General features: G+C 40.1%; 1 protein-coding gene across 4 annotated transcripts in view; it reads right to left on the bottom strand.

The window, feature by feature from the left end:
* Nucleotides 1–575: 575 nt before the first annotated feature.
* znf385c (zinc finger protein 385C) overlaps nucleotides 576–27,704 on the bottom strand; it is a 144,671-nt gene continuing 117,542 nt past the window's right edge. For 3 of the 4 annotated variants that reach the window (XM_087839961.1, XM_087839962.1, XM_006798247.3), the window contains 7 exons: nucleotides 24,297–24,407; nucleotides 14,536–14,755; nucleotides 8,399–8,758; nucleotides 8,045–8,232; nucleotides 6,723–6,821; nucleotides 6,098–6,187; nucleotides 576–3,812 (listed from right to left, as the gene is read on the bottom strand). In XM_087839961.1, the coding sequence (XP_087696087.1) occupies nucleotides 3,582–3,812; nucleotides 6,098–6,187; nucleotides 6,723–6,821; nucleotides 8,045–8,232; nucleotides 8,399–8,758; nucleotides 14,536–14,755; nucleotides 24,297–24,407 (1,299 nt within the window). In that variant the 3' untranslated portion in view covers nucleotides 576–3,581. The remainder of the gene's footprint in view (nucleotides 3,813–6,097; nucleotides 6,188–6,722; nucleotides 6,822–8,044; nucleotides 8,233–8,398; nucleotides 8,759–14,535; nucleotides 14,756–24,296; nucleotides 24,408–27,704) is intronic. The other variant, XM_087839963.1, reaches the window with a different exon arrangement.

Below are 27,704 nucleotides of genomic sequence, written 5' to 3'. Positions count from 1 at the left end.
CAGACACAGTAGCTGTAAACTGTTTCCATTTGCTTTCCCACCTATACTTCGTGTCACCGGTCTAGCTGTAAGAAGTTGTTCCTGAAATGGATAGAAGCTGGTAGCTGTGGGATACCACATGAGCAGATGCTGTGAGGGTGTTGCACACTTTCTAAGAAGCCAGAAAACCTGCACCTGCAGACCAGTAAAAAAAGTCTTTTTATTTCAGTTGGCTAGTTTCTGATGCAGAGTGTTTAAAAGGAGTGGCGTTTTGTTAACATCTGAAGCGTCTTTCAACTGTATGGAATGTAACTGTAAGTGAAATATTGATCTTCAGAATTCTAAGCATTTGTGTTGTCACTGTTTAATCATTAGCAACCATCTTCCTGAGTTTTCTGCCATTTTTTTCTTCGCCCGCCCACACACATATTGTTTTTGCTCAAATATCAGTCTGATTTAAAGTTCTGCCTTCTGGGATGCTTCTGTTTTTCATTTTTATCCAAGACACACAAAGGGATACACACACACACACAGATATTATTCCATAAACACTAAAAAACATACACATAAAGTTCTAAAATCTTTATTTTCCAAAATCCACCCCTTCCTCTCTAATGTACAGCACTGTAAGATTTTTTTATTTTGTTTTTTGTCAATCCATCCATTTGTACAGTGTTTCCTGCTCTCTAGAGCTTTGGAGGGATACCCTGAATGGATGGTCATGTTAGCAGTTGCTCAACCTGTCACCCCTGAGAAGGCCTGGCTAATGTGACATTAGGATCTGAAAAGGCCTTAAAATTACATTATTAATTAAGTCATTGTCAACAAGGAGAAAAAAAAACACGCTGAAAAAATTTGTTTAAATATTCTCTTGTACTTTAAAAAAAAAACACATTTCGGCAAAAACCATGTAAACAAAAAACAAAATATAAAGCAAAGCATTTGTTCTTTCCCTGTGTGAGCCTACGGTAACATAATCTACTCTCTTATATGATAGCAATTCTTTATGATACAGATAACGATAGCAACTCTGGTAAAATCTCTATAGTTACTCTAGGATTTCTACATATAATTTGCCTTCTCTAGATTCTTTATATTAAGAAAAAGTTTCACTTCTTTAGGTCAGAGTTCCCACTGAGCGAGAGAAACAAACAAACATACAGTGAAGATTAAAGGCTGGCTGGTTCACTGAGTAGTGCGACTGGGGAGAATCATATTAGTATGGCGAGGGAGACCCGGTGGCTTTGCCTGTCCAAAAAAAGGCTTGGGGGATCCTTCAACACAAACGTACATTGGATCACAAGCTCTAGTAGTAGATGGCAGTTATAGGGTTTTCACGACAGATGGCACTGCTGTGTCACACACAACTACACGCGTAGCACAATGGGAAATGCATAGGATTTGCTCCATTACTGTAATTTAAGAGAACATGATTTGGTATAAGCGCCGAGGGAAGGATTACTTGTGTGTGTGTGCTCCGAGTCCTCGTGAGATCTTGTCAAGAGTCCATTTTGGCGTAGGAAGGGTGAATGTCAACAGATATTCAGGGTGGGAGGGGGAGACGGCACACTAGCATAAACAGCAATATGACATTTGATGTTGCACTTGTGACACTTATCCAAAACACTTCACTATGACGGCAATGTTTTGCTCAGTGGAAGTCATACAAAGGGTCTTCTGCTCCACTAAAGAGTGAAACAGCAATGTCATATGGCGCTGAAGCACCCTCTCTGCAGCGCAAGAGCAGCTATAAATGGAACGGGCTCAGCCCACAGTCACAACATGTGGAGACTGACCATGAGCATCAAGCATCAAGGGCAGCACCGGGACAACCCATTATTTCAAATGACTCTTCGCTGACATATCAGAGTTGGCCCTTGGCTGTGTTGGAATACATAATACATCGTTACAGGTGTTTACAGTAGAGAATAGATAAAGCCATTGATACACTGGAAACACATCATAAACATAAACATATTGAATGTATTGCTTTAAATGTGAGACTTATCATAGTCCTTAATAAACCATAACGTGATCGCTCTCACCTGATTGTTTTTTTTTTCCCAAAAAAAATGATCACTGAAATTGACATGGGATCATAGAACATACACAAAAAAAGCTTAATATAAACACAATTTCCATTGCTTTTTAGGTAAATTAGTTTTAAGGTGCTTTTAATGTGGTTGCCATGGCACTGTGCTTTGTTCCCGCCCACGTGTGTGCAGACGCTGCAAGACGATGTCAATCAAATACTGGTTGAGCAGCCTCCCCACCTACTGTCATCCAAACTTTTTTTATCAAGCTCTGAAATCCCATCAAGTCTTCAAGTTATCCATTGTGTTTTCATTATGTGTGCGAGTGTTGTGCTTGTGACCGGGGGAGGGGGGAGGGGGAGGGGGGGTCGCTTTCCCTGCTGCTCATCATCTCATGCTGAGATAACGCCGGAGAAAATCAAGGGCAACAGCGAGGTGACGAAAGCGGGGTGGAGGGAAAGAAAAACAGCAGTCATGAGGGGAAAGAAACTATGGCGTTTTGCAATATAAGACATCCATAGCAGCAGAAATGTTTTCATGCCGCCAGCTTGGCAAGAACATAATGTACAAGTTGCATTGCGTGAATGATGCACTGGGGCAAAAAATCATTCTGAAGACAGATTTGCAAATTGAAAGAAAGTCAAGTTGACAAGTTGACCTTTTCTGGACTGTAAAGACTGCTTAATCCTGGGGATACGGGAACGGAAAGAAATCTGGAGGGCTATGACTGTGGCTGTGACTCAGAAAGAAAAAGAGAGACGTGTTTTAATCGTAAGAGTTAAGGGCTGGGAGAGCAGTATTTGGCTGAGGGCTGGAGGTGCAAAATGTTGTTAATGAGGTTTTAACACTTGAGTATACTGTATGTAGTTATTGATTCACACTCTACCCACAAATAGCAGTCACTTTTATCCTTCATAAAAGCTCAAAGTTAAGTGGAGGTAATTCTCCAGACTTGCTTTAACAATTGCCGTATCCCAACTGCAACGTAACCTCAGCATTTGACCTCAGTTGATCCTTTAAGCAACTTCGCTGAAGACGCTGATCATTGAGAGTGGCACGTGCAACCATCTGGATTGGGTTCAGCTGCTTTAATGACCTATGATGACCTTTCATCAAACCTCCAAACCAATACGTTAAAAATGTTTTATAAGAGCATCAAGTAAAGGGACCTTATTTTGTGGCAACCACACTAAACATACATCTAGACTTGTCTATATTTGTTCTCTAATAAATTACACAATAATATTCATAATTCAAACCACGTTGACCCATGAAATGGCTATAAAAGCGGCCTCAGTTCACCAGTCACTGTCTGGAGGCCTGTCCTGCTCCTTGGGTAATTTTAAGAGGAGCAGAAAGAAGGCATGATGGGGGATCTTGGCCTTTTTTAAGAACAGCTCTTAGGCATAATGGCCTTTCGAGAGTTTGAAGTTGTGCACGCTTTCCATTTTAAGTCAGGCAGGCTGCATAGTTTGCGTGTGGCCTTTGTTGTATGGGTCACACTTAAGGAGGGCCTTGGATTTGGTAAAGGGACAGGGGTGGAGCTCAAATGGGAAGTGGGTCAAGTCTTTAGTAGGGGGAGAAGATGATAGGTGTGTGTGTGGCCCGCAGGGGCCCCGGAGCAGGCCGGAACAGTGCAGGGCCCAGGAATGGGGTCTGGATGAAGGTGGTTGTACCCACTGGGTGGCGCAACGCCAGTGGGTTAGTTGCCACTGTGCACAGAGTTGGCGGGGTGAGGGGGCTGGGCAGGAAGCCAGTTGTCAAACTCTTGGTCAGCTGCTTCTGCAAGGCCAGTTTGGTCTGGAGAAAACAGGAAGGGGAATGGCAAGAAGTGAGAGAAGAACACACACGTTTACTGGACAAACATGTCTCCCAAAGCCATGGCCCTTTTTCCACACAGAGCTGCAGCAGAGTAGTACATGTTCTTACTAACAGACCTGGATTCCTGATGGCTTGATTCATTAGGCACCTCTAGTTAAAATCCATATTTTGTAATAACACAGCAAAAACAGCCAACATTAAAAATGTTCTCAAAGTTTAAGCACTGTTCATGTTATTAAGCTAAAAAATAATAGAATGTGCAATCTGCATGTGCAGCGGTGCAGTAACCTTTATACGCCATTACTTAGTAACAACCTTTGGCACTTGTCATAACTTCCTCGGTCCTTGCAATATGCAGCGCATGTTTAGGATCCCACTGATTTTCTATGATATTCAAATTTCAGAAGCTTTAAGTTGAATTTCTTTAGGTAGTCACAATAGATTTTGAAGTACATTTTGGATTATTGTCCTAATGAAAAGTTTTACTCTCTTGACTAACTGTATTAGATGTGTAGCCAGAATCTTCTGACATTTTATGGAATATTTTCTTCTGTTTATCCATGGCTTGTGCCACTTTTGCTGTCACAAAACCTCAAAGCAGAATATTTCCATCCTTGTTCTTAAGCCTTGGCATTGCTTTTAGTATTTCATCAAATGCTGCTCCTTTATTTACCCTTCCAAAGACATCCTTGGGTAATTGCGGCATAAGGGTTCCCCTTTTCCCTTGTCTGTCTACAGCACACCCAAATAACAACCTCTGGCTTATCCAGATGTTGCTTTTCTTACTTTAAATAATGAACTTTGTGATATGGGTGTAGGTGAGGTTTTGTTTTTTTGACTCCTATATGTAGGTCCTTTTATTCATGACTGCTGCACACTGCAGTGTGCACTGCCATTTATGTGTCAGCTAAATCTTCCTGCAGCTCCTTTACAGCCATTTGCAGGGTTTTGCTATGCCTAAGATTTATCTGAACGTTTTCTTCTTCCCGTCAGATCCAAAGTTCTCCTCAACTGTCATTTTTAAAATTTACATTTCAGACAAGAAAACTTGCAAGCTGGAAGTGCTCTGACATCGCTTTACAGTCCCTGTATTTGCTTCATTTTAGCTTCACTTTTTTTTTGTACTTCATAGCAGTCCCCAGGTTGTGAATTTTGATGAATCATAGAGTTTATTAAAGTCTGGAAGGACATTTTTGACCTGCTTCAGAGTCAGCTGAAGTTCAGAGACATCTGCACAAGTATGTCCAAAAAATTATAATAATAACGGTGCGTTAACGATTGAAAAATGTTCATTTTTAATGTGTTTTTGCAGAGGGTTTTTTTTTGTTGTTTTTTTTTTACTTATTTTCATTTTGAAAATCAACAAAATATTAAATTATTCAGAGGTGCCTAACTTCCATAGATCTGTACACAACAGCTGAAATCTAGGACCACAGCATGGATGCACTTCAGCCTTTTTCATTAGGACAAGGGTTAAGCTGGAGGCTGTAACTCTAAAGCTCTCCAATATTAAAGGGATAGTTCTGATTTATTTATTTTTCTTAATCAAAGGTCAATTGCTTTAATCACTGGCCATGATATAGCTTGAATGAGAAATCATTTACACATTTAAATACAAAAAATAGTTTAAAACAAGTTTTAAAGAAGTAAGAATGTAATATTTAGAAAATGCAAATGAAACTGATCATAAATAAATTGTAGACAATTAAAAAAGAAAAACCTGAAACAGTCTCAAGATAAGAAACATTTAAGTCTCTGTCATGATACCAACTTTAATCACTTTAATTTCAGATCATGCTTCATCCATCATTTTGGTATGATGGCTACAATTACTGCAATATTACTGAGTCTTGGCGATAAGGAACGCTGTAATCGATGAAATAACCAAAAAGCATACGTTGCCATAGTGATATTATCCTGTGAATAAGGAGCAATAGAGAAAAAACAGGGTTAACTTTGAAGATACCTGGATAAGCCCAAACCCTGCTATATAGCACTGGCCACATGGGGTGCCATATTATTTAATGATATCTGCTTTATTGGTCTCACCATTAGCTAGTTAAATAAGTAGCACCTCATGTAAAACATGGAAACAAATCTAAAATAAATAAATAAATAAATAAATCAGAATAATCCCTTTAATGCAAACATGACTTCTTTGTGAGATCTGCTCAGTCCCCTGCCCACAGCCGGGCCTAAAGTTCAGCCAGCTGCAAGTCTCGCCTTCCAATCCAACCCCAGTCTCAGGCTCTCCTGCCACTGACCTGCGAGGAGAGGGAGGTGAGGTTGTACTGGCTGAATGCTTTCTTCATGGCAGACACAGCCACGCCTGCATAGCCACTCCATCTCACGTTCTGTAGGATGGAGGAAGGGGATGAGGAGAAGGAGAGATGGGAAGGTGTATACATGACAGGAGCAGAGAAATGATTAATCTGGAGTGCTGATTCAGGCTGCTGTTGTCAGAGTTGGTCAGTGGGGAGAGCGGGACTATTTTAGACCTGTCTCAGGGGTAGGGGGACTTACTGAGTACAAAAGTGTGCTTAACCTCTATGACAGTTGCAGGCACACAAGCATGCTGCCTCACCAAAACACTGAAGTCCCTGAGTGAACCCTGTGTAAAGTGATCTGCGTGTTTGCAGTTTTCATTGATTTGTTTGTCTGGGCCTGGGTCAAATCAGTTAACTGTTACAGAGAAAAATTAAAACTGTTGTTTAAAAATGCATTAGTTTACAAGCTAGACTGAAATTATTCCAGTTTTGGGAAGAACATCCAAGCATATCTGCTGTAAGAAAAGGCAATTATGCTTTGTTTGTTTTCCTTGAGTGTGTGTATGTGTGCATATTTGCATGACAGTGTTTTGTTTGCCTGTGTCTTTATGCTGAGACTTACCGCTAAGCTGGAGCTTGGCTGGCTCTTGCTGTGGGGGGTAAATTTGGGTTTGGGCGGTTTTCCGGCCAGCCTATCCTTGTGCCTTCTGCTATTCATGTGCTGCTGAGACCAGCGGAAATACCATTAGCAAGCTAACAAGAATCTGTTGTACCACAGTGGAACAACCTCAAGTGTCATCTGCTGAATTAATAATGGATAGACATTGGAGTACGACTGAAGTGAAGAGAAATTACGTCACATTACTTTCTACCTCTGCCGCGCTCCTTCTCTGTCTCCAGTACTTAAAGGGTACGTCCTCATGGGATAGAGGTTTATATAAGACTGGTGAAATGCATTTAAGGCTAAAGAAGTCTGGGCGCTGACACATGACAACATATCCTGCATCTTTTCCACTCCAGCATATACAGTCCCACGACACAGATGTAGCAGTAAATGAACATCAAACGCAGAGAAATTCAATCTCAGCCCGGTTTGATGTTGGTATAACCAGAGCAAATAGAGAAAGCTTTTGCAATAATGCGAGGTAAATAATTGCTCAATGAGGAGTTAGTTAAAGCATCAGATGGTATCTGTGTAAAAATAACAGCTTGAATGTATTCTGCACTTACAACCTCCTTTCAATTGCTTGATTCATGCATCCGTAAATGAAGCAGCTTTGATTTAAGCTCGCAGATTCCCCCCATCAAGGTGACGTTAAAATTGTCTCCCGGATCGAGTAATGTCTTTAAAATCTCATTATTCATATTTATCACTTTAATGCACATCATTTTTTTTAGCTTTTATAACTGTGACATTACAGGGCAATGTGATTTAAGTTCAATATGTAATATTAAACCCTCAGTGTCTGGGGTAATTGTGTGTGCAGACACTTTTGTTTTCTAATTAATTCTGTGGCCACATCATCTGTCTGTGAATGTGAAGTAATTATACAGTATGCAACATTTTATCCGAGTGGCATGATTGGGCTAGAGTGCTTTTCCCTGCAGAGTCAATAGCACTTTTATGTCCTTTTGAACAAAATCCTACCAGGTTAGCAAGATTCTCACTTAGTATGCATTGAGAAACCTGCAGGACTTTCCCAAGCCCATGTTTCCCTCCTCATATTTCATTTTATACCACACAAGAAGGATAAATAAGTCTGAGAGTGTTAGATCTTGAATTTTGTTCCCCTGCCCTCCTACATAACAGCAGAAACCTGTGATACCCTTTGTGGTGCTCGTGTTAAATACGTTTCTTTTTATTTATGCCAACTCTTATGCGATGTGAACAGTACCTCCTTTACAGGGCAAAAGGTGTAAATGATACATTAGTAATTATTTTACCTGACTCAGTTGGGTCTCAGAATTCACAAAGATCTCACACACTTCACACTGGAAGTTCTTGCTGGGAACCCCAACGCTGCCTTTGCTGCCCAGCCGCTTACTCTTGCAGCCTGCGCGAGCTGCCACCACTTTGCCCCTGCGTCGTGGCAGAACACTGTGACCCTCCAGCATCAGTTTGTGCTTTGTACCTAGTATAGACAGCAGAGAGTTGGCAGGTAGGTTGTAGTGTGAGTATAGAATTTGGTAACACTGAACCAAATGTTGAAAATGTGCAAATGTGAAAAAAAGATTTCAGAACATTTCTGTTTTCAAGAAAGAAAGTGCAAGCCTCAAGGTCACACATCACGCTCTCACCGCTGTTATGTGCTTCCAGTTGGGAGATTGAGTTTACTGTGACTTTACAAACAGGACAATGGAGGTGAGCTTTGCTCTTCTTGGGGTCTTTGTCATCATCTGTACCGGGCACCCCATTTGTGCTCGATGTCTCGGCACGGACGCCTGACTCGTTGGTTGATCCCACAGCGTCTGGGACTTCAGGGGCACTGGTGTCTGAAGCTGTCTCAGAGAGCTGTGAAGAAGGCGAAATCTGAGGGGGGGAAAGAGTGACCAGCTCCATAGAAGAAACCTCAGATACAGGTGTCAGCATAACCGAACTCTTGGGATTCTCCTCGAGCTTCACCTCCAGGTTGGCTGATTCTAGATCAGACTGAAGACCTGTAAAAACATTAAAAACGGAAAGAGAACAATAGCTGACTATTATTATTTAACAGTATTCAACAAATACAGTTTAATCCTTCTGAGCTCAGAGAGATTGTTTTTTGTCCACATTAGCTTGAAGCAATTGGCCTCTCCCAAAAAGAACAAATGTCATTGCTGGTTCGTCATGAACATGTTGCATCACTAGTTATTATTTTGCTTGACATCACTACTACATAATTCACTGAAATTCATTGACATTGGTAGCCTATTACTGCGTGGACACCCTTTATCAAATAAATAGAAGTTTATTTCAATTTGAATGCCTTGTTTATTTCTTCCTCTATGTCTAAAGTACAGTGTATGTGACATTTGGAGGTCTAATTGGTTAGAACCTACCCATACACTCCTATGAAGCCTAAAAAGTGGAAATGTAGTTACTTGTTAAACTTGTAATGAATAGTTGCATTTGCAAAGTAACATTTCCTGGGCTGACTACAAGCTGTTTGATCAGAATTAATATAATCTCTACAGAGCATGATACTGCCTGAAAAACAATCAGACTCGCACAAAACCTAACATAAAACGAACAGGAATATACAGTGACCAGATGAAAATCTTCAAAGAAACATTTTTTTCATGATAAGGTGATGAAAGCCAGGTTAATAGAACCTATCATGTGGTAGCCTTGAGGAATTCTCTGATATAGTATCAGCTTTTGTTTTAAATCATGTGGAACAGACTGGATTACAGTTGGCTTAGGTAAGTAAATGCCATCAGCCTCCTCCCATTCTTCTTTCTCTCTTTCCCCTTCTTCGTTCTCCCTCTCTATTCAAATATCAAGTGGACCTGGAGTCTTAGTCAAAATAAACAAACCCATCGACTGCTGGCCCCATAAGTAACTGGAGTTCCATTACATGTCTCCCCTTCACCCCATGGCCCTCCCGAGGGAGTCACGCACTTCACCCCAGAGCACCGTGTGCTACGCTCAATGAATATCTCCATTTCATTTGGAGAGTGTTCGTTCTTTCTTTCTCTCCCTCAGCTCAGACACACACACACACACACACACACACACACACACCACCCACTGAGCAACTGTGCTCCATTGATTTTTCCTTTTTACGTCCGAGAGTAAATTCATCATTGGAGATAAGGGTCTTCCTTTCTCATTACTACTAAAGGAAAAGAAACTATATAGAAGCAAGATTAGACAGTCCCCTTGGTGTAATGAGAGTGACCCTTGAGGGATCTGAGCTCCTCTCGAGGGGGGTGGGGGCAGGTATGATCCTGTGCGTTGGTGAAAGACTGGGCCACCTGAGAAGTCTCTAGAGGGGAGTGATACTGATCAGTGGATTAAGCAGAGGAAGACATGGAGGTTGGTGGGAATCAAAGCCCTCAAAAATCCAAGGATTTAGATCATGAGGTACCTCACTCTGTGCTGCTGGATGAATATCAAATACCCCTGCTGAGTTTCGGCAGGGGTAAGAGCTCCATTTTTAGAAACACTACATTTCAACAGCTAAGAAAACCTTTACTCTTCCACCATTAGCGCTGAAATAAGTCTATAATTCATGCAATTATTCAACATGAAACTGGTGCCCATTTTGGTAATTTATTAAGACAAACTAACTAGATTTCTGGCACCTAAAGTATAAAATGCTGAAGAAGTCGAATGTAACAAATTAAATATTTAGATCCAGATTTGACTAGGGGGTGGCATGGTGGGACAGTAGTTAGTATTACCCTCTCACAGTAAGACTAATGTAGGTTTGAAGAATTTTGTCTCTATCTGAAGTTTGCATGTTCCCCGTGTGGGTTTTTGCCAGGTTCCTTCTACAGCATAGTGAAATTTATGATTGATTAATTGGTGACTGTTTGTAGGTGTGGAATAGAGCATACTATAATTAGCATCTTTGTGTTAGCCCCATGAGTGAATCTGTGAACCTGTCCAATGTGCATCTAATAACAGGTGGATGTACCAAATGATACCTGTAACAATTTTGATGAGCAGTATTTCCTTATATTAATGCCATGACTTTGCCACGCATCCAAAAATGCCTTTTGTGTCTCCTTGTCATTTGTCCCATTTGTCCTCTGACTGTTTACATTATAAGCAGAGACCAAAACTAGCAAAATATCAGATCAAAGGCTCGCTCTTAGCAGGCCTTCTGTGGAGCAGAACTACAGAGCAGCAAATTATGGATCACTGATATGCAGGTAATCATCATATTTCTTTAACCTGAATAGGACTTAATCTATTAAACAGTTAATCTTTTGACAGTCTAGTTTAATAAAACAGGTTTTAATAGCTTTTAGTTCTCTCAATTCAGCAGACTGATCCGCTGAGAACTTTAACCACTGCCAAAATAACAAAAAAATATGGATACTGGCGTCATTAAACACAAATTCTCTTACACATACAAGCGCCGAGCACTTGATTTAGCAGGCAAGTGCTGATTCAAGGCAGCTTCAGAGCATAAACAACTTCTCTGGGGAAAACTCTCGCCTTTAAATCATCATTACTGTGGTGACAGACATAGTCCCAGCAAAGACGGGTTCAACAGTGGAGTCAATCAAAGCCAAAGGTGATTGATGCTTGTCGTGATTGATGCTTGTCATGATTGATGCCGCCTTTCTGTCTCTTAGCACCAGCCTGGTGCTCTCTTCACTTGCTCAGACGCTGCGCTTTGTTAGGACATGGTTTATAAGCATCGATTAGTCCCCTTTGTACAGCTCCCTGTCCTTTCTGAATGTATGGACTGTTGAGGTTCCCTCCAAGAAAGAATAGTTTGTTTTAAAGTGAAAGAAATTAAATTCTTTTAAGCAAGAAGAGCACTTTTGATCATTTGAAGTCATGAAAAAAAATCCACATTTTGACAAAATACATTTTCCTAAGAGTTTATAGATATGTTTTTCATACATTTTTCTTTTTAATACTTGTTTTGTAAATGATAAATTGGCTCGAAATGCCCTCAAGCCATGATCCAGTTGGATGTTTTTGGCCTTATCCGAGCATAAAGAGATTTCTATGGATTCTATGAATCTTTTAATGTTATGTGATAATGAAATCCTCAGTGAAATTCAAGCTCTCTCTTTCACACAGAGGTGAATCCCTCTCCATCTTTACATTTGAAGGATTCAGCCTCTCTGTGATGCGCTCTTTTGAATAGGCAATCACATTACTCAACACAAATGGCTGTGTGAAGTTCTACAAGGCGTCTTTTGTTAGCATCACACACATATTTTTTTTTCAATTTTCATTGCTCCTGACTAAACTTCAGCTGTTTTTATGAAATCTAATATTTTTGCTTTTAAAAGACTGGGACATTATTGCATTCTGTTTTTAATCAACATGTCACAGCACTTTTTGAAAGCAAAGTTGTACACCATTTGTCACTGCACCTCTAAACAACAAATATAATTTCATTCTACAGAATAACATTCTTTGCCACTGCCTTCCTAACTGCACTGTTTTCTGAACTCACACAATTATGGCTAGATTTACACAATGAAATCACAACACTGTGACTCGGGTTAAAAGCAGTACTTCATTATCCTCAGAAGACCTTTGTCATCACGGTTACAATAATTACCAACTGGATGAGGTGGTCGGGCTTTAAAGAAACCAACATGTTGTGGGATGGTTACCGAAACAATGATTTTGAACACATGCACCCTGCTATACTGTTATGAATGCATGTGTCCTGCTATTATCGGTTCTCTTATTTGTGCTGTGAAAAGGCTTAAACTTTAATTACCCACGCCACTTCATGGTGGCAATTCTCCAAATTCTCTTGGAAAACATCTTGTGTTTAATATACACTTTGAACCCCATCCAGTGCTGATGTCGAGAGGTGGCGCACGACTAGTAAATGTCTTCTGTGTCTAAATGTGCATATAGGCATTTTCTAATGAGGCTGAGGAAGCTGACCTTGTGGGTTGAGAAGAAATCTGTTTACTCTGAGCCAGGGAGCCAGAGTGCTAAGAATAGCAGACAGGTGTGTTATTGGCTCCTGATGGCACACAATGTGGGCATTAGCCTCAGACAGCTCCTCACCAGCCTTTACTTTCATGGCAGATATAACTCATTTCATAGAATGTTAATTTGGAGCACTATTCCATTACAGTTTGGCATTGTGGTGCATGCCAGCACTGGCTCGCACTGCTGCATTTCAATTTCACATTAGGCCAATCACACAATTGGGCTCATTAAAGAGTGTTCCTCCTCACAAAATTGCTTTAGAACTGCAAAATTATTCACAGCATAAAAACTAGCATTGACTTATGTACTTTCTCACTTCACTGACCCCCTCCTCCATGTTCTTTCTTGTATTCGTTCCCTTTTCCCTCAGCGGTCTTCATTCATTTCATCTTATCTTTCATTTTCCACTCATCATCTCATTTCGTCTCTGCTGTTGCATTCCTCTTTCAGAGCTCTCCTTTGCAACAGCGGAATATTAAAATGATATTTGATGAGAGCGTTATCAGGCTTCTACTCTTTTGTCCACTTTCTCCTTTCTGAAGGAGACTCAAAAAGTGCTCCAGGCAAAAAAAAAAAAGTGTGTGTGTGTATGTGTGTTCATGTGCATGTGGACATGTCTGTCAGATGGAATAAAGTGGAAAAAGTCTCTTTCCAACCCCAGCACCTTCATATCTCGTCTCTGATATTCCATCTAGCATCCAAGAGTATTTTGAATTTCTGCCGAGACAGTGATCTTTTCTGTGGGAGGAAAGTAAAAATTTAAAAGACAGAGGGGGAAAAAGTGCTCTGGCTCTTCTCCATTCCCATCAGCTGTGATGGATAAATGAAAAGTGTGGACCAAGACAAGAGCAACATGAGATGGTAATGGGCTCACTCTGCAGTCAAAATGCCACCGGAGCAATTCATGCTCTCTGAGGTAAAGTTGCAGCTGGGCGGTGAGAAAAAGTCAACATTGGTTTTCTGTTGAAAGAAACCCAATGCACTTCTATTCCTTTATCACAAGTTAAAATGTCTATATTTACACTGCCAGTGTGAAAACATTTGAACTTTTTTGTAAAAGAAGATAAGTGCCTTTGATGTCTTCTAACTTTATTTTCTATTTGACAGCCCATTAAATGAATGCTCTCGCCACAATCTGGAACCCTCTCAATTCTCAACCAGCAATATATGGTTTTCTTTTCATGCTGCACAGATACACCAATTCTGGTTCTGTAACTACCCTCTGCATCTAACTGAGATTGGGAGCAGAGAGCAAAGAGTAACTGAGGTGAAGTCAAGCAGTCGAAATCAAGAGGCAAAGGGGGTAAAAATGACCCCAGTAAGGCTTTGATCGATCCCAGTCTGCCCCTGTATTTACACAGCATTTCTTTATCCCAGATTTTTCCCCATTCCCATAGCATCTGAGCCTTCCATCCATCACAAAGCACAAAGACTGAGGACCAGTTCAGAAAAGTTCTAGGGGAAAAAATGTGAGTTACAATTTCAGAGGTCTGAATTTATAGTGGGGATAGGAGGCCAAGAGGATGAGGGATAAGGTGTACGGAAGATATAATCTCAAAGTGTAACACACTGGAGCTGAGAGAAAGGGATAAAGGTGGCCAAGATATGGAGGGGGATGGAAACTGTCAATAATGTGAGAAGCAGATTGGTTGATGGGGTTTAGAAAGATGCAATGGAGCAGAAGAAGAGTTAGAGGAATCAAAGCGTGATAGAGTGATATCAAGAAGGTGGAGAGGATTGGGGAAGGATCGGTTACAAATAGCACACTCTTGCAGATGCCTTCGTCCCATCTTTCTGCCACTATACCTACTTGTTCCCTCCTCTAAGCAAGTATCCATAAGTGTGGGAAGGGCTGCCTCAGATGTAGATGTCTTGCTTATGTCCCGCTCTCGTTCCCGGTCTCTGTCTCGGTCTCGCTCTCTCCCTGTGGATGAGGACTCCCCAGCTCGTCGCTGCCTGTTTTTCTGGGCCTCCATGGCTTTGAGTTTACGCGCGTGCTTGTGACCTTTATAGTGGGCCTCTGCTTGGTTCTGTGGGAATATGAGACAAAAACAGGGAAAAAAAGAAAATCAGAAATTACTTCATGAATAATCTGCTAGAAAGACTGGAGTTCACGTGCAATAAATGTTAAAATGCACGCCTGGAATATTCACTCTCTCACAGGCATACGCGGGCGGCAAAGAGTAGAGTCTGTTTCTACCTGATAACAGTGCTGGCACGTTGGGAGGCCAGAGGTATAATTGCATGTGCAATATGCAACAAGAGAGAGGATTCCATCTCTACAACTAGCCTATAAATGCTCACTGTGAGAATCAGCCTCTGCAAAACCTAGACGCATCTGGCAATACATGCTAATGTCACACACATCTGAGCGCTCGCGAGCACGCACAAACCCACAAACGCGGATCAGACGTAAAACACATTCTGACTGACTGCACTGCAGCAATAAACACGCACGTTTCTCTCCGGGCGGATTTACCTTCCCATTTGCATCACTCTCACGACCTCGGTTCAATCCCAGAACAAAGCCCCTGTTGTCAGAGTAAGCATGGATACATACAAAAAGAAAAGAAATCGATAAAGAGATCACTCATTAAAAGAGAAGATAAATTTTAGGGATAAACTCTCTTCAGAGCGTAGTCTGGATAGAACGTAGGTACAGAGGGGAAGATTTCAGACCCATAATGAGAGAAAATCACAAATAACATACATGAATTGGAATTTACACAAATTAAACACAAATCACAAAAACACCTATTTTTTAAAAAATGCGAACATTTCCAAACACACTTTTTTGTAGCATGGTATGATGCAGCTGTTTCTCAAACACATCAAACTTTATTCTTAAGCTTCTAATTGAACACTTCCTGAAGAAACAACTCATGCAAATCCTCAGGTACTAAACAACTTGCATGAAAAGAGAGCTGACATTTATCTGAAGGACTCCTTAGTGAGAAATAAATACATGCAACAAGAAGATATGAGACTTGTGATCTCATTAAGGCCTTTTCAATAGGATCAAAATGCTGATTTAACCGATTACCTGAGAATGAACAATAGATTAGTCCTAAGCCAGCAGTTCCTAACCTTTTTCATGTGATGTGTCCCACAGGCCTCTCAGATGGAATCAAGTACCCCTTTGCCACCAACTAACTGTTATTAACATAAGTGGATACTGTTAAAGTGTTTTTCCATCCAGCAGAACAAGCAATGTTATTTCAGTTGGATTTAAGCTAATTATTAACCCAACTCAGATATATACACCCCCGGTCATTTCATTTCATTTGCTTGTTAACACAAATATCTAATCAGCCAATAACATGGCAGCAACTCCGTGCATTTAGACAAGTAGACATGATTAAGATGACCTGGAGAAAATTTAAATTGAGCATCAGGACAGTTAAAAAATATGATTTAAGTGACTTCAAAAGTGGCATGGTCTGGTTGTTGTTGCCAGACATGCTGTATTTCTGAAAATGCTTATCTACCGGCATTTTCCCACACAACCAGCTGTGGGGTTTATAAAGAATGGTCAGAACTGCAGTTCTTTGTGCAAAAAATGTCTCGTGGATACCAGAGGTCAGACTAGAAAGGACAGACTGTTTTGAAAGCAACAGTAACTCAAATAACACCCCTGATAACTAAAGAAAGCGTAATAGCATGAATGCACAGCATGTTCAACCTTGAAGCAGATGAGCTATAACAGCAGAAGACCATACTGGGTGTCACTTCTGAGGTTTCATTTTGCATGGGCTCACCAAAATGGGATAATAGAAGATTACAAAAATATCGCCTGGTCTGACGACTCTCTATATCTGCTGCTACATTTGGATGGTAGGGGCAGAATTGGCATAAACTATATGAAAACATGGATGCGTCCTGCCTTGTATCAGTGGCTTAGGCTGCTACTGGTGGTGTCGTGCATTATTTACACGCAAATGCCTATGAATCGTCTTGCTGATCATACTGACCTTTTAATGACCACAGCGTTCCCATCTATTGATGGCTGCTTTGAGCAGGATAACACGCCATGTCAAACGGCCTCCTCAGTTTCCAGATCTTAATCCAATAGAGCACCTTTGGGATGAGAGGGAACAGGAGATTCCCAACATGGATGTGTCCAAATCTCTGAGGAATGTTTACAGCATCTTGTTGAATCTGTGCTCCGATGAATTAAAGGCAGTTATGAGACAAAATGTGGTCTAACCCAGTATTTGGAAGCTGTACCTAATAAAGCATCTGGTGAGTGTTTGTTTTTCCAAGTTATCCATTACGTTTGGCTTTTTCAACAATGTATCACTTTTAAAGATTTCAAGTCTTTACAGTTATTCTTAGCTACGTATTTCTTCCAAACAAATCTTTACCTGGATTAGCTGGATTAGCAATTACATGGATACCATCAACTGTTAATCAATAAATTCCAGCGGACCATTTTCACCATTGACCTCTATTTTTCCTGCTACTCTATTTAACATCTTTGTTTAACAAGATATTTCAACTGTTTACGCATCCTCTTAATTTGAACTGCTTTGGTTTTAGTCCTACTTTCAATCATTTATTAATTTTTTTGACCAATGCTTTTTTTGTTTATTCATTTATGCATTCCTTTTGGCTGTCTCAACTGCTTATTCATTAATTTTAATGAACAGTAACTTTTGTTCTCCAGCCTGTTCAGGTCCACTCAGCTCTTTAATTAAAATTATAATTTCAGTTTTACACTTTTATTTTATTTAATTTTTTTGTTGGATTAGTTGAACAAATCTTTGCATATACCCTGTGGCAACAAAACTCCCCCTGGAATATTTCTACCACTGATTGCGAGTCACTGCCATAAGCAATAATTAAGTTTACTGCTTGTGCAGTATCGTGGCAGAGATACAAGGTCACACACATACACAACCACTACCAGCCTACAGTAAACAACAGAAGTTGGACTATAGAGTGTTAACCATGTATGCGTAGCCACCAAAACGTGTCCGTCAAAACATCTGTAAAAGGAACTCAAATACCTCAGCACGTTGTCTGACTGATTTGCAGTGAAAGGCTTCAGTGCTTGGCTTCACAGCTTGATTTGACGAATTCTGCTGGTGAGCCCTCCACCATTTGCTTCTCCATCCAACTGAGACTCAGTGGAGGCTTGAAGGACAAGGTGTGAAATGAGCTTTGGTTTTCACCACCCCAGCAGCGAGACTACAGGGAGATACAGTTTCTTCAAAGAGATTCAAGAATGTCCCGTGATTAAGAAATCACTGCGATAAAAGGAAACACAAGGCTATATTTTGCCAGACATATGTTGTGGGGGTGTGAAAAGTGCCCCATCCCATAGCTCTGAAATACTGCGAAATTGTCTCATCCAATAATGACTTTCTTGTAGGAAAGGAAACTGACAAACAAGTTGTTCTGCCAGTTGGTTTGTTTAATTGCAAATGCATAGCTCCCCCATTTCATTAAATTGATGAATTAACTTTTCATTATTTCCTTAAATTACAAGTATAGGATCAATTTATAAATACAGGCAGCCAATGTTCCCTCTAAGCTTCGGCATGTGTACAATTGTGCACTGCTGGCACGGTCGCACAAAAAAAAATCTAACCTGAATTGAAATTAAAATAAATACGTTAATAATTCTGTTTTGCAGTGTTAGTCAGTAAGTGACTGGCTGCTCCAGTATGGGATTAGAACGATGCCACCTTATCCCATAGTCCAGCCAATGATGCGATTTACATTCGTATATACACAGCTAATCAACGTCGACAGGCTATGACAGCGTCCTTATGTGCCGACACCGGTGTTTTAGCTAGCAAAGCGGCGTGGCTGATGTGGAGTGAAGCCACGTTAATGACAACGTGTACAACCACTGGAGATGTGAGGAGGACAGACGGAACAATTGACGGAAAGAGTGTGGACTATACCACAAAAACTATAACAGTTTTTAAATTTAAAAATTATAACAGTTTTTAAATTGTGTTGATAGGCCACGTAAAACCATAGTTATGATAAAAAATAGATGCAATGTTTGGTTTTCTTCCTGAATACTATTGTTGTTTCCTGAATACTATTGTTGTTTATATTTACTGCAGGAAGAAACGGTAAAAACTGTGTTTTATAAGGAAAACGCTCGAAAGCACTTGCCTGTGAGCAAACCCCCTCCCAGCCTTTCCTATTGGTGGAAAAATGTACTATGTGGACCAATCAAAAAGTGATATGACATTTAGTTGTTTAGGAAGAGGGAAGTTTTAGGAGTGACGGCGGTGTTTTGAGATGTGAGAGATTTGCGACATTTAGCGCAAATCTTGTGTAGTTAGCGTGTAGTGTAGTCAATAGTTTTGTTGTGTGTGTCAGAACAATGAGGCAACTGCTGAATGTTACAGGTGTTACAGGAGTGATACATCTCCTGTTGTCAGGCCTGCAGTTATCAGGCTTGGGATTTATCCTTTATCTCATAGTGGACATAAATTATGTTTTGGAGTGTCATAAATAATTTGTGTGGCATCAAATTTGATGCAGAACACCTGATTGTTCTGTAAATAGTTTGAAATGTTTATTTAAAAAACCGCCTTGGCTGCATTTTTAGGTAAACAGCTGCAAAAAACGTTGTTGTTTGCAAAACTGAGTAACTTTTTTGAATAAGTAACTATATAATTAATTGCCCAACATTGGTCATTATATACTGTATTTTGCAGACAGAGAGTTACAGGACTCTCTCCCAGACCACAGACTCATACTCATAATACAAGTCAGAGCAAAAAAAAACTACACAGGTCATGAACACGATTTTTTTTACATTTTCATTGTAAGTGGGCTAAAGCAGTTAATTAAAAGTAGTCTAACATAAACGTAAATGCTGTAATTTGATTATTTTAATAAACCATGTAACTTGGATGGATTCGATGCTGGCGTGACCACAGTGCACACGTCTGCTGTTGTTCACAGTGGTCCAAGGGACCACTCAGGGAGTTTGTGTGTTCGCTCAGACACATGAAAAATTAGAGGGAACATTGCAGGCAGCCCAATCTTATTGTAAAATGACAACATGTTTTATGGCAAACACAAGGAAGGATATAAAACATCTTTAGCAATTATTCTCCACACTTTCAGTACCCTCACCTTCCAATAACATTACACAAGTAACATGAACCAAACTTTACTGTAAACTCTTTGTTCTCTATGACCTTCTCCTCCAATCTAGACCAGAATTGTTTGTTTCTTTGTCCACGAACTTCCCCTAAACCATTAGGAATTAAGCATCAAAAGTAACAACACAAACGTCTTACACCCCTGGAGGTTCTTAGCTATAACAGATGTTATGACTTGGCTTGGCAGCCACCTAGCAACAGGCTAAAGTGACCTGTTTTTGCATTTATGCACCTATAATACCTTAGAAATCCTAGTGGCATGGCCAGGTTGTTCTATCAATAACCAGTGGGGGACTGGCTGTCGGGAGCGCTGACAGTCAGTCTGTTGGCCTGAGAGTTGGTTTGGCCTTTGGTTCTATCAATTCTATCATTTTTATTTCACAATAATAAGACCTTCTCTATGTCCATAAAAGTTGAACTATACATTATATATTGTGACATTATCACGTTGCCTAGCAACCACCTAGCAATGGGCTAAAACGACACATTTTTAGTAAATGAACAACATCTACCACCCCTGTGTTTTTTAAAAATACTTTTTGCTGTGTGATCAAGTATATTAGTTTACCAATATACTTTGTATAGTACTTAAAACAAATAATGTTAAAAATTCAGTAGAAGCAATTAATGGTCCAAATACACTGAAAAAACTATAATAGCTAAATGAGTTTTGGGAAATGAACTTTTTTGACTTCTTGCCAATTGAGACTTATTCTACTCTCATTTCAATAGAGACGGGTGACAAAAACATGTCATAAGAAGTTGCTGGTTTTCTGTGTGTCAATTGGATTTATATCTGGTGACAACAGCTTATGAGCTCACATAACATTTAGTGACCCCTCGTGCCTTACAGATGGAACCTCTTCTTATCCTCAAGGTGACCAGAGCCATGAAAATAGAAATATTTTTATGCAAAATGGGTTCACCAGGAAAAGTGATGATTTACCCTTTGAGATATGTCTTAAAAAAGAAATATGGTGCGAGTGTTTGTATTCTGTGTTTGTATTCTGTACCGTTCTGTACAAACTGTACAGAAAAAGAACATATATAGATATTTTAGTCTATTATATGTTCTACTAACATATATTTCAGAAGTCTGACATTTCTCCACTATATTAAAATTATAATTATTACAAATTTTAAAAATTGTGACTAAGTAGCCTATATTTGGCTGAATTCTGAAAATTTTGTTTATGCTAGAATTTCTGAATAACCTGGTCCCTGTACATGTATTTATCTGTTTTTGTAGTCTCGCCATGTCTATCCAGCCTTTCCTTTAACAATACACTAGGTGACTTGTCTAACATAGACAGGCTTGCCTGTCGAAAGAAAGGTCCACACCTGCGTGCCATGGATCCTGTGCCAAGATCATACAGTGTATAGGTGAGAGTGACAGAACTGCATCTAATGTGCGTCTTGTACCAAATGATTGTTTTTGTAAAATTGCTGCTCAAGTTCAAGGCCAAACCAACTCTCAGGCCAACAGACTGACTGTCAGTGCTCCCGACAGCCAGTCCCCCACTGGTTATTAGTCTCTTGAAATGATTTTGGTTCATGTTGGTACGGTCATTTTTCAGGTGGTTTATAGATCATCAAAAATTTCTGTGGTGGTTTTTACATTCTTTGACACCAGCTCTATTTTTCAGTGTTATAAAATACATAACAGAAGAGTTTAAATTGAAGAGAAATGCTTTCTTGTTCTGCACTACTACTACTGTTGTGGAATGAAACATACAATCATGCTTGTAGTTTTGGGCCACATAAAATGTTACCAAGGGCTGTTACAGTGGCCCAACAGGGATAACCATGCCAGTGACATCCCCCCCATCCGGTTGCACAACATCGCCTCATCATCAGATTTTTTCCCATAATTTATATCTGTCTGTATGGCTAGCACAAGTAGCTGGTTAGCCTATAAGCTTAGCACAAATACTAGAAACCTGGAAACATCCATCAAAGATACACCCCAGAGTGCACCTCTGTATCACTGCAGGTGGGTGAAAGGTCGAGCCACTGAGGAATTGCTAAAAACAAGATTGTCAGCTGGTGTTAAGTTGCTCTTTAAGGTCTATTTGTGCTCTACTGAGCAGCAAAGTGAGCTTACTTATTTCCCCTTTGAGCATTATGCATAAGGATAAGTTGGTATAATATCTGAGCAAACTCTAAGGAGGGTGCATGGAAGTGTTAGAAAAGTATTCATGCTCTCTGAGAGACTGATAAAGCTACAGTCAGACCTGACACTCCTCTTTAAGTCGGTGTGCGGAGGCAGGGAATGGGATTTGCTCTAGTGTGTGAAGAGCACGACTGCATCTCTGCTCCCCCCTCAGCTCCCTGTCTCCTGTGCCTCAGACCTTCTTTGAAGATGGAGTCCAAATAAAAGTGTGTGACAGCGAGTGTGTGCGCTTAGCTGTGCCTAGACCGAAGAAGTCTTCTGGCTTTCTGGACATTTTCTTGCTTATATAAATATGCATAAAATGTCATGGGATGTTTTTCCGTGTTTGTGTGCATGCAATCTAGTCTGCACGTTTGTGTGTGCATGTATGTGTATATCCATGCGCTTTAGCGAGGGTGGCAAAAATGGAGTAGGGAACCGAGAATGCTGCTTCCTGCTGTGGCGGCTGATTGTTTCTGCTCTTTGCTGATAAACGGCAGCTTTCCCTGCTGTCTAATCCCTCATACCAAAACAACTCACAAGAAAGCAAAACCGAACAAACTTTTACATAGAAATAAAAATCAAATGACCAACTTTTCATTTAAATATACAATCATTTGGAGAAAGGGAAACACTCAGACCTTTTTCGCATTTCCTTATACACACACAGATGACACACAAACACACACAGCATGCAAAAATGCAGTGATCTGAGGTAATTGCAGAAAGATAATAAGAACTAAATTGTCACAGTCTGGCAGAGGCAGACTGTAGGGAGTGGAGAGGTTGGACCCAAGTGTGTACACGCAAAATAACAAGACTTAATATTAACTGAAAACGAGTTGTTTATTGATGGCTGATTTTAGCAAAGAAAAACTAAAGCAAAGACAAAACTAAATCATAACCTAAATTGGGTGAGCTAAACATAACAAAACCCATGGACATGGACATGGAGACCTGGCATCGAGACAAGGTAGAATAGCAGACACTCGGACAAGGCATGAATGAACAGAGACAGGCTGTATCCCAATTCAGGGTCTGCAGCCTTAAAGGCCGCATTTTAAGGCCGATTACGTCACAGCGACGCGACGAAGGCTGTCCCAATTCGAAGGCTGCTCGAAATGCGGCCCTCAAATGCGTCCTTCATTTCCCTGAATTGTAAGGACGTGGCGGTGTAGACTTCGTGGCCCAACATATCCCAGAATGCATAGCGCGGCTGTGGGTGTGGATAATTTTGCCGAAAAAAACGGCGGATGAGGGGCACCCGAAGAGTAAACTTTAAGTAAGTACTGAATATTATGTCACTTATTTATGTGCAAATGTTTACTAACGAAGAACATTAAAACATTAATGTTGGCCACATGTCGGCAAAGTTATGTGACAATAGCGACGTTTGTACTAACTTGGTTTTAAAGCCTTTACTTTAAAATATACGCCGTTCAATAGCTGAGCTTAATCTTACAGAGAATGATCAAAGCTCATGTAGAAACAAACAAACAAATGAACAAATGATTTTCTCCTTCATTTCTGTCAAACAAAGCTTTATGAAACGTTTCTAGCTGTTAGTATCATGGTTGCTAGGCAACCTGGGCAGCGCGACGGAGGCTAGACCGTCCCATTTCACAAGCCTCGCACTTCCGGCCTTAGCGGTCTTTAAGTACGCGGCCCTTGAGGATCGTTGAGACTGCGTACTTTAAGGCTGCAGACCCTGAATTGGGATACAGCCACAGACTAAAACACAGGAGGTGATCGGGGGAAGTGGAAACACATGGGGAAAAACAGCTGACACATATGAACATAATGACATGCAGTAGAAGACTAAAACTTCTACTCTTCAATGAACACAGGAACACATGACCTCTTCAAAATAAAACAGGAAACACAATGAGACAGACATGACAACATGAACTTTACAACAAATGACACGCTGACATGAAACACAGAGGGCAGGGGAGACTTAATACAGGGGTAGAAAACACAAAGGGAAACTAACAAACAAAGAACTATAATGACAACCTAGGCATGATAGAATGAACTTAGAAAACCTAAAGGACTTAAACATAACAAACTAAAACCAAAACGCTGATCGTGACATAAATTCAAGAAGATAGCAGAAGCCCAAAACAATCTTCTCCGAGGCCAGACTCACTTTCTAGTATAGTGTGCTTTTATGTTTTAAATTACACAGTCTGGCGTACTGTCTGTTTCCCTGCCTTGTAGTCCAACATTATCTCTTTCTTCCTCATAAACACCGAAACATAAAGCCAATGCAGCGTGTCTTACCGTCGAGTTAAAGCGCAGGTGGCAAATGTTGCAGGAGATAATCTGTTTCTTCTTGAGTGGCTGTGGAACACCAAAAGTGTGGTTGATCACAGCCTTCTGGACAGGGTCCATCTGAGAAACAGAAACGCATGACAAGTATAAGCTATATTAGTTCTATATAATTTTATTTTCCCAAATGATAGAAGCTACTTTGTTTCAGAGGTGAGGTGAGGTTAGTTCCCATAAAGCCAACATTCAGTCTTCAGTGTAGGCATTTGTTTCAGTCTGGTAAATCAGAAAACAGCATGACATGACTCGATGTCTAAGCAGTTTCAGCAGCTACCGCAGATTATATACGAGGGTGCATGTTCTGGTCACAGAGTGCAAGACACAAGAGCATCTTACCAGTTAGCCTTTTGGGAAATTGTTGCGATATATGATCCAAATGATAAGTCTTCATTTTTGTTTCCATTTTTTTTATATGACCAAGTTAGATTTTTTGATTTATGACTTAAGTGTACTAGTAAAAATCCTCCCATGATCTGTTGCGGTTTTCAGTTTGAACCCGAGATCCTGACAATATGTTCTGATCAAACTTGAATTCTCCCAAGTTGCATGTTTTTTAGGAATTCATAGATGCAGAAATCTTTAGTGTATAGTGCAATACAACAAATTCTCTTTCCTTTAAAGGTGGTGAGTTGTGCAAAATTTCAAATGGACTTATTATTCTCTATTCCAACTCCAAACTATCTTTACTCGCAGGCTCCTCTAGAGCAGCCCTACATGATTCATAGTTCAATGTAATCCTTATTAGGCCTTGGTCCAACCCCTAAATTCATCCACTAGTCACTCTGCCTTTTATGCCAGCTTTGATTGGCTCCCCCCTGGTAAACAAATAAACAGCAGGTAAATGGGAAGTCCTCACAGCCACAGCTGTATGCCTACGATAGATCATACAGAGCTAGGGATAGAAAAAAATATTCCCAGCTCTGTATGGGAATAGGAATAGAAAAAAATATCAATAGACAGTCTGAAGTCCGGGCTTTTGACTCATGAATTATGTTTACATACTCTGACCTCATTATTTGGAGCTTTGGCCATGGTTCTTATGAGCTTTATTATAAGAACAGACTAACAGGATATACGGATGGCAGAAAAAAAGGAAAACAAGGAAAAGCTATTTTTGAATACACTAGATGGAAATAATAATAATAAAAAAAACTGGAAAGCATTAAATGCTACTGATGATAAGGTAATGTTAGAATCAAAAGGCAACCCATTTCTGCTGTGGGATCACCGCAGTCTGAGCTCTTGCTGTGTGCAACCAGAGGGCATGCAGAATACTCCTCACATGAAAGTCAAAGCATACCATTATTAATAAAAATATATTAAATGTAAAAAGAAACAGAGAGTATATTTCAGTGACAGCTGAGCTTATGAAATGAAACTGAAACAAATTAAAAGGTGACTCTGTAATGTCAGCACGAGGCTGCCTTACCCTTTTAATGTAAAGAGAATAACTCGGTTCCTGTCAGCACGTTATTCAGATTTTCTGATCATCAGTAGCTCTTTGGCCTACATACACGGAACATTACCAGAGGCTTTATTTTGATTAAAGATGCTCATTAAGAGTCGTACTGCTAAACTCCTTCTGATGCACTAGACGAGGGCAAACTTCATTTTGAAGAGATAAGGTGACAGGGCGCCACCTTATTATGCATGCAAGCTAATTACTGTAGTCAAGCTGCTGGTGAACTGCCAAACTGAAGGAGAGAAATTAGACTATTGTAAGTATAAAAGTAAATACGCTTTTTCTTATGCTTCCCAAAAAATATGCTTAGCTGCTGTTCAATAAAAAAGGAAGAAAAATTAAATAAATCAAAGATAACTAAGATCAAAGGGTTTTCCATCTCACTTTGTTAAAGTGCAACTGTGGTTTGGTGGAATTACTACAACAGTAGTGACATAGTGTGCAATATTCAGTGAAGGAGTTAATAAAATAGTAATACTAAAGAACAAAAATGGCACAATCCCTAAAGGAGTTTAGATGGCCTCGAATGAACTCAAGTTATTTCTCGATAGATAATATGTTACTCCTCCAAGATTTCGTTATTTTTCTACCTAAGAAATGCAACTTCCAGGGTAAACACCACTTTCTAGTACCACATGCTGCATTTCTACTTGTTGTAAATCAACTGATTGTATTCACTGATTGCAATTTGCTATTGGCATTGTTTTTTTTTAATCTCCCAATTTTTGTACACCTGAGTTCTTGAGAATTCTAAAGGAAAGATGAAAACACATTTTTCCCCTCCTAAAGCTCAGATCTATTATTTTTCAAACTTGCTGAATGTAGTTTTTTTTTCTTTACTTAAGCGCAAAAGACAAGAGATGTTTTGCTGCTGTCACATCGACTTTGACTAAATTAAGTAACTGCTACTGTGTTTGGATGACAATCTTGATGGGTTTCAGGTATGAAACACCACCTCACGCAAACAATAACCTTTTCAATGAATGAAAAGATGATGCAGAACCAAGATGATCCTTATCCTTTAGTGAGTTACACTTTTGTGCGTTGTATTGCAGCGGTGATATTAATGGGGGAAGTGTGGTGCATAAACTGTTAGATTAATCAACACCTACACCATAAGAATCTACAGGGAAAAGAGTTTCTTCTTTATGAATGTATTTTCATTGTATTCTCCAAAACTTCACCGCTTAAACTTTATGAGTCATTGCAGCCCACAATGAAGTGTTTACTGCAGAAGGTTTTAGACAGACTAAAACTGTTTTAACTGCCTGTAAATGACAGCAGAGAGTCCCAGAACACCATACTATAAACAGCAGGGTGAAACCTGAGGCTTCATTATAAGATCTGCATTCCACAGTGACAGCTGATTTCACTGGGGCACCTTTCAGCATGGTATCACATATAACAATCACCTTGGATCTTGCCCCAGGCTTGTACAGGGTCTGACCCACTCTATTCCTCTGCTCGTTTGAGAGAAGGGTCTCCGGAGGGACGGGGAGATCACTCTTCACACACTGAATGATACCGCTACGCTTACTGAAACTACACTGGTGGCTGTGCTGACAGCCTCACCTGCCCAGAGATCAAAGAGCGTTGGCGTGCTCATGGCATACTGCTTTGCTTTGTTTCTGGCACACAAGGTTAAAAAACATCAGACTCTTCCACACACTGCAAAAAAACCCCAAAAAACTGTGCCATGTCCAAGGTAGCTGCCTCTTCTGCAAGGATAGAGTCTATTTACTACAGCTTCCTCATGGCCAGGTGCGAAAAGGAATATAAACACATCTGACAATGAAACCTTCGTGCTGCAGGTACATCTCTCCCTCAGGGCTCTTTACCATTGTTGCTTTTATTTTGGTTTCCTCTACATGACACAGAGATATCTTTGGAAGCAAATG

The sequence above is a fragment of the Neolamprologus brichardi genome, chromosome 4 (assembly GCF_056152115.1).
Source record: "Neolamprologus brichardi isolate AB-2024 chromosome 4, ASM5615211v1, whole genome shotgun sequence".
In the NCBI taxonomy this organism is placed as follows: Eukaryota; Metazoa; Chordata; class Actinopteri; order Cichliformes; family Cichlidae; genus Neolamprologus; species Neolamprologus brichardi.
This window is presented reverse-complemented; position numbering and strand designations above follow the sequence as displayed.